The sequence below is a fragment of the Fundulus heteroclitus genome, chromosome 10 (assembly GCF_011125445.2).
Source record: "Fundulus heteroclitus isolate FHET01 chromosome 10, MU-UCD_Fhet_4.1, whole genome shotgun sequence".
NCBI lineage: Eukaryota > Metazoa > Chordata > Actinopteri > Cyprinodontiformes > Fundulidae > Fundulus > Fundulus heteroclitus.
In genome coordinates, this window is record NC_046370.1 from 8,252,412 (window position 1) to 8,260,739 (window position 8,328).

Here is an 8,328-nt window from a genome sequence, read left to right on the forward strand (position 1 = left end):
CTAATCAAATTCTCATGAGCTCTAGATCTCAAACTGAGGGCCCGACATTTTCCTTTTAGGATGTTCTGGCAGCGAGCAGAATTCATTGTTCTATCGATCAGTTGTACAAGTCCTGAAACAGCAAAGCAGCCCCAGACTATCACACTACCACCACCATGTTTGACTGTTGTATGCTGTATAGGATGTACTTTCTCTGAAACATTGTGTTAGGTGCACTATATATAATGTGACACACACCTTCAGAAAAGTTATTTTGTAGCCTCCTGGATGAGTACAAGTTGTGATCTTGAAGTAGTTTTAGTAAGCTTGCAAACTCATTTGGAAAATTCACTGCTGTTCCACATTTTCTCCTGTTTTTTTTCCCTTCTTTTTTAGATGGGTGGGTGGATGGGTGGGGAATAATGGTGCTATGCTTCACTTGAGTCCCAAAGGCTTAAAAAAAAAAGCATTTCTAACCTTTTCCAGACTACATATCTCATTTATTCTTGAATTGTTTCAGAAAGAGGCATGACGTGATGCTTTCTGCCTGCTTCATGTTGTCTGACAAGCTCTATTTAAGTTATTTCCTAATTTATAAGCGTATCAGTAATAAGGCCTACATGTGGCTTCTCAAATTGGCCGCAAGAGGGGTTAATTACAGTTAATTTCTAGTTGAACACGATTGGAAATGACCTTTTCACATAGAGCCAGGTTGGTTTGGATAGCTGTTCTCACTTAAATGAAAATTAAATTTAAAGGATGCTTTTTATGTATGTACCCATGCTGCCTTTGTCTGACAATATATTGTTTGACAGTGATTAAAAAGTCAAATCTGAAGAAATCCAAACTTTTAATTTTTACACCATTCTTTTAAGTGCATACTTGTCTGACTATACAGAGGCATCAGAGGAGGTGCAAAAACTTGCACACACTCACACTCAGGCACTATACCCTGAATACAAGACACAAATTATATATATATATATATATATATATATATATATATATATATATATATATATATATATATATATATATATATATATATATATATATATATATATATATATAATCATTGCCATTCATCGCGTCATGCTGTACCTCAGTGTTCAGATGGAAAAAGTTACTGAGGTAGTTGGAGCTCAGATCAGCTGCGATGCGCTCTGTCCCGTCCGGAGCAGAGGAGTCCGAGTCGAACGCGCTGCCCGGGGCGTCCTGTAAGGACATGTAAACCCAGCTGAGCAGCTGAGCGGGCTGGTACAAGCCGGTCTCCACTGCAGACATCATGTCGTCCCTGGAGGAGGACAGCTGCGCCTCTTATTGAAACAGAACCGCTGGGATTCCTTCAGTCATCCCTGTGCAACGCGTTACTGCGCGTACAAATCCCTTCGTTTTCACGTGTGAGGAGCCATGAAATGGGATGCGCCGTGGACGCTGCAGGACCCACAGTCCAAATACAGGATTTGGGGAGGCGTCACAGCAGCTAGGAGGTCCCACATCTGTGCTTCCTATTTCCTTGCCACACCGCTATAGAAGCCAGAGATCATCACAAACAGTAATTGTACCGTTTAATCACCCAAATACCAGAATATATTGAAAGAAATATATCCATATATAGCCTATATATTTCCATTTTAAACGTGGAACAACGGTGGTATGACTGTCACAGAGTTAAAGTAACAATAAACCACTATGTGTTTGTCAACGACACCCTATTCTGGCAAAGCTTGTGAATAGAAAAAGAACGGAAACGTAATCAAAACATCCCATACTGCTCTCTGTGCAAATAATCAATGATTAGCACAGGGCTGCCATCTATTGTTCATAATTTATAGTGCGTCAACATTTGCGCCTCAGAATGTGAAGATTATCCATCCATAGAGCTGGACGATATAGAAAGAAAAGATATCGATAAAATGGCAATCATATTGATCGATACTGATGTTTATCAAAAAATTCAAAACTTATTTTAAGTGCAGCCCTGGACATTTTTTTTTCTTTTTTTTTCTTTTTGCTGTTGCTTAATGACCGATTTTTAGATAAAGAACACACAAACACTGAACTCAAACTCAAACCTTTATTCGACCAATTTTTTTACCAATACTGCAAGTTTTTTTAAATTATTTTTAAATTATAACTGCTCTCTAAACGTTCTAAAAGGGGCGGAGATTACTCACGGAGCGTTCCTGGGTCTGCGATTGTGATTCGTTTGGAGGATACAATTACTGTAGCATTACCTGCACAGATTACCTGCATAAAGGGTGTCCAAACTTTTTGGCACTTGAGCCGAAATTCTCAAGTCAAAAGTACTAGAGGGCCAAAAAAATGGATAATAACAATAAAAAAAGAACCCAAATAGGTTGTGATTCATTATCTGTTTTGTAAAATATGATAATTTTAATTAAACAAATTATTCTGATTTTCTGAAGGAAAAACATATAAAATCACCGTAGATCCAAAGTTTAAAACGGGTTTTGCCCATTTGCTCTATTAAAAGATGGTCACCCAATTTGCAAATTATGTTAGACCCGCTTGAAGAAAAAAAAAAAAAAAAACCCCTGTTTTGTGTTTTTTGGATCTAGCAATATGAGAGCAGGATTTCAGCCAGTATTTCTTTGGTGTAAACTTGCTGTATTTAGCTAATTGTAATAAATGATTTAAAAAAAAACAGCTTTTAATCACAAAACTTTGCATCTGAATTAAAGTCCTGCAACAGATGTGATCGTATTTACTATGAAATTAGATAAAATGTAAACAGTGTGGTTATTAAAAGATGAATACATTGAGTTGTACCCAAAATTTCAGTTGTGAGATCATATCCTGTCTGTATTAATATTATCCTAATAAAAATAAAATGTTTCAGCCAAATCTTTCCAGTAAAATCAGTCCAGGGGGCCGCACTTTGGGTATGCATGACCTACATGATAGGCTAGAATGCAAAAAGAAGAAATAAAGTTATTCTATTGAACTTTTTTTAATCCTTTTTTTTGATACGCAACACGTCTATTGACTGATATATATTATCGCTCGATAGACGTGTCGCATAATTATGTATTTGTTAATATGGACCTATTTGTGTCTTTATTAAAGTCATGATATATTGTTATTAAAATATCGTCCAGCCCTATCTATCCATACCCGCTTATTTGTGGGTGAGAGGTAGGGTACACCACAAACTTTATGGCCCCAGTTTAGCTCCAGAATCACAGGGGAACAGAGACACAATCATGCGTGTATGATTTTGGACTGTGGCAGGAAGCCAGGGTACTGTGTGAGAAGAACCCACAAATGCACATGATGAAAGTCCCAAGGACTTTCTTGCTGCAAGGCAACAGTGCTGCCAACTGCACTACTGTGCATAGGAACATGCACTCTCAAAATAAACTTTCATTGGCTACCATATTTCACTCGTCTTTAAAAGTGTTATGAGCATTATAGCATTGTTAAAGTTCTACATATTGTGCCTTGCAAAAGTATTCATGCTGAACTGTTTCACATTGTGTCGCACTATAAACATAAAATCCCAATAAAACAAATCTGAATTTTTAATTATCACAGGACGAAAAGTACCGCAAGGGTACTTTTTGTGAATAAATTTGAAAGCCACACAAACAAACTTAGTACATCTATAACTGAAACAGGTGCACAGGAGAAAAAGGGGCACAAACCCCAAAACCAAAAAAAGGGAAGAAACTATTGCATATTGTTAAACACAGACCATCATAGACATTACAATGATTGAATACTCCCTTAACTAGGAAGTGGTTGGAGAGTGTCTGACCAATTACATCCAAAAGAATGGTGTACCAAAAAAAAAAAAAAGCATTTCACCCGCATAAGAAAATTAAGTGCTAATTTTTTAATATATATTTACATATTATTGTGTCTGAGTGTCACATGTAATCAGAATGCAATCTGAGCCGGCGTATCATCAGAAATGTAATTCTTCTAACGCATAGTGACAATAAAGATGCTTCAGTTCAATTTTATTTCATTTTATTTATATAGTGGCAATTCATAACACATGTCATCTCAAGGCACTTTACAAAGTCAAATTCAATTAAATCATACAGATTGGTCAAAAAGTTTCCTATCTAAGGAAACCCAGGAGATCGCTTCAAGTGTTGGCAGGGTTAGCAGCATTCACTCCTCATGAAAGAGCGTAGAGCCACAGTGGACAGTCGTCGATGGCTTTGCAGCAATCCCTTATACTGAGCATGCATGAAGCGACAGTGGAGAGGAAAACTCCCCTTTACGAAGGGAGGTCTCTTACAAGACCTAAAAGCCATAAACAATTAAAACTAATTAGAATTAGATCAGTTTTTCTTATTTAAAATTATTTTTAGCCTTGCAGTATTTTTATTACTTGGAATGGAAAACATAGTTTTATTATGAGTTAAAGGACTAACCATTTTAATGGTTGTTCTTAATAACAGAAATATTAACAATGACTGCAGGACAAAAGATTAGGGTCCAAGATGAGGCTCTACATTATATTTAAATTCCTCCCAAGTTAATACAATTTTTCAGAAAGTGCTTAGTAGTTAAGACTAATGGCTCACAGTGGAGAACAACAGGCTATTGTAAACTGTTGCATCTATTAATTTTGGCCAGCCAAATGAAAATAGTTTCTTCATAAGTGCATTGAAGGGCTGGAAGGATGGCAGTAAAACAGAACTGGTCCATTGACATGGACACATATTTAATCAAATGTTTGGAAAGCTTTCATCACAATTAGAATAAAAACATTTATTTTTAGGATCTTGCAATTTGAGTACATTTTTCTAAATTTCCCAAAAGCTGTCGTTATCCCCTTAAGCGAAATGTTTTTTTTTAGTTCCATCAATCGTAAACCATGCGTTTCTTCATCCTTCACTTCACAGACTTACCAAACAATTAGACCCAAAGAAAATAATGGTACACCTGTTTGTTTGATTGTAAATCATGCACATTCAAATCAAAACCCTGCCAAGGCAGAAACCTAGTACATGTCCTATATAATTTTATCAGTAGCCCCCTTTTATAAATGTGATTATGAAAATTGTAAAATTGAAAATTATACTATTTTGGGCCTGGGCTAAACCACTCAATGTTTCAATACACTATAAATGCCCCTACCCTGTACCATAATTAATATGTACTTACATTTATTTATTTTACTTTGCACCTGTTAGAAAACGTTCTCATGTTTTTCTCTCTTTGTCATGTCTAAATATGATTTGCTTTGTAAATGAAAAGTGCTTTATAGATGATGTCTGACTGATGGAGCTGTTGATTAAGTACAGCAAATAATGTGTGTGTGCTTTCTGAATGAGGACAGCTGCTCATACCCATCAGAGACCACGTGGACATTCAAAAGGAACTCATCCAACGTAGCCAGTTGGTACAATGTGTAAAATAATAGTGCTTTAATTCAATACATTTTTATTTATGTAGCACCAATTTACAACACGTGTCATCTCAAGGCACTTTACAAAGTCAAATTCAATCAAATCATATAGATTTATTTCCTATATACAGAAGTTTCCTATATAAGGAAACCCAACAAATTGCATCGAATCTTGACAAGCAGCATTCACTCCTCCTGAAAGAGCGTAGAGCCACAGTGGACAGTCGTCTGCATTATCGATGCCTTTGCAGCAATCCCTCAAACCGGGCTTGCATGTAGCGACAGTGGAGAGAAAAACTCTCCTTTAACAGGGAGGAAAACCTCCAGCAGAACCAGGCTCAGTGTGAACGGTCATCTGCCTCGACCGGTTAGAGAAGACAGAGCAGAGACACAAAAGATCCAAGAATCCTTTCTATGTTAGAGAGTGTAATGGCAGATGATCTGCTCCCTGGATGGTGTCACAGCAGAACAGAACGCCAGACCAGATGTACCTAATATGAAGAGAAAAAAATGACATAAAGTTAAAAGTTGGAAGAGCAACAATTAGACTTAGACTTAGACTTAGACTTTCTTTATTGTCATTTTGTAGCACAGAGTGCATACAGAACGAAATTTCGTTTTTTTATACAGCTCAGAAAGATTGCAGTAACTCTACAGGATACCTTGCAGTGAATTTACAGTACAGGATAAGAAAAATGCAGTGGTAAATCACAGTCAAATACAGGATAACTTTCAATTTAACTTTCGGATAAGGTGCAGCAGTGAGCAGTAGGCAGATTTAAATGTAAAGACAATGTAAGCAATGTAAACAAATATGCAGTAAGGTGCAGCAGTGATTTAACAATAGACAGTTGCATTGTAAACAGTTTTGCAGTACGTTTCCGGAAAAAGTGCAGCAGCGATATTGAAGGATACATACATATGTGCAAATTAGCGGGTCGAGTGTGGTACACAGTCCGTTTTTATACTTCAGCAGTTCAACAGTCTGATGGCAGCAGGGAAAAAGCTTTTGCAGAACCTGGTGGACCTGCAACGGATGCTGCGGAACCTCTTTCCAGAGGGCAGCAGGGAGAATAGTCTATGGTGGGGGTGTGAGGGGTCCCTGATGATGTTACGGGCTCGAGACACACAGCGCTGCGATGAAATGTCTTTAATGGAGGGAAGAATTAATACAGAACTGGAGAATAACAGGAGAACTCAGCAGAGTGGGAAAAATAGACCCTGATGTCCTCCAGTAGCCTAAGCCTGTAGCAGCATAATTACAGAGACGGCTCTAGGTAACCTGAGCCACTCTAACTATAAGCTTTGTCAAAAAGGAAAGTTTTAAGCCTGGTCTTAAAAGTAGACAGGGTGTCTGCCTCACGAACCAAAACTGGGAGTTAGTTCCACAGGAGAGGAGCCTGATAGCTAAAGGATCTGCCTCCCATTCTACTTTTAGAGACTCTAGGAACCACTAGCAGACCTGTAGTCTGAGAGCGAAGTGCTCTGTTAGGAACATACGGGGTAATCAGAGCTCTGATATATGATGGAGCTTAATTTTTAAGGGCTTTAAATGTAAGAAAGACAATTTAAAATTCTATTCTTGATGTAACAGGAAGCTAATAAAGGGAAGCTAAAGTAGGAAAATTATGTTCTCTCTTGTTAATATTCATCAGAACTCTTAAAACAGAACACTTTAAATAACAATTGAAACCCTAACCTTTAATTTTGACTCTTGAACAAAAACAACCAAAGAAATGTGTTTGCAGACAATGTGAATTGTCTCTATAATTTACTAACATGTCACAATAGAATAACCTATTTTTTGCCTTTTAGATACTCCGCTGTCTGTTAACCACCTGCTTAGATTTCATTCAGCATCCTAATCCTTCAGCAAGCTGTCTGGTACCATCAACTACTTTTTTTTCCCCGTCTCAGTCCTCTCTTTTTCTATGAGCTATGTGGTTTCAAAAACAAAACAAAAAACATCCCACAAAGAGGTTTCAGGTCTCAGTTTGACACGAATGTCACCACAGGTGTGAAAGCAAAACAGAACATCAGATTGGGATGTGGCAAACAAAAGCCTTTTCTGCACAAAGATTTAGCTCTAGTAGAAACGTTACATTGAAATAAAGTAATATCACTGTTTTCTAATCATACACTCATGGGAAAAGGAAAGTAAACGCATTTGTTACGGTGCAGAGGAAAAAGAAAGTAGATCCTAATTACTTTTGGACAGATTTAAGAGGGAAAAAAGTATCCCGCTGCAGTTAACCAGATAACAGGGATGCTGCTCACTCCATATTCTGACCCTGTCTGAAGTTTGCAGCCCAAAACAAGACTTGTTTGACTACAACAATGTCCCAAGCTGACATTGTCCAGTTTTGGTGAGCCTGTGAAAATTATAGCCTCAGGTTAATGTTCTGAGCTGACAGCAGGGTTGTCCAGTGTGGTCCTCTGTAGTCCACTTCATGGGTCGACGGGTTATGAGTTCAGATATGCTTCTCTGCATACCTTGGCTGTAACAATTGTCTATTTCGGGAGCTACTCTCGAGGTTCTGTCATCCTAAAACCAGTCAGCCCATTCTCCTCTGACCCCTGACATCAGCAAGGCATTTTTTTTTTTCACACAACTGCTGGACGCTGAATATTCCCAGTAAACTCCAGAGGTGATATTGGATGAAAATTTCAGCAGATCAGCAGTTTCTGAAATACTCAGACCAGCATATCTGGCACATACAATCGTGTCAAGTTCAAATTTACTTAATTCGCATCCACCTGCACATAATGTTGCTAGGTTTGAAGTTCAGCTATGTCCTTTTCAACAACTCCAGATGCCTAAATGTGCTGCCATGTAATTGGTTGATTACTCAATTGTGTTTGTGCAAGAAACTGAACGACCAAACAGTGGCGCCTCTAGAAATATTTCTTAGGGGTGCCCAGATGGAGCCACTTAAACTTTTGGGGTGGCACTGAAACTA

At 37.8% G+C, this 8,328-nt stretch overlaps 1 protein-coding gene across 1 annotated transcript in view; it reads right to left on the bottom strand.

Annotated features, from left to right (window-relative positions):
* Positions 1-1,479, bottom strand: part of LOC105928233 (zinc finger CCHC domain-containing protein 24) — a 22,844-nt gene extending 21,365 nt beyond the window's left edge. Inside the window, exon 1 of the mRNA XM_012865393.3 lies at positions 1,081-1,479. Within this exon, the coding sequence (XP_012720847.2) occupies positions 1,081-1,266 (186 nt within the window). The 5' untranslated portion in view covers positions 1,267-1,479. The remainder of the gene's footprint in view (positions 1-1,080) is intronic.
* Positions 1,480-8,328: the final 6,849 nt, after the last annotated feature.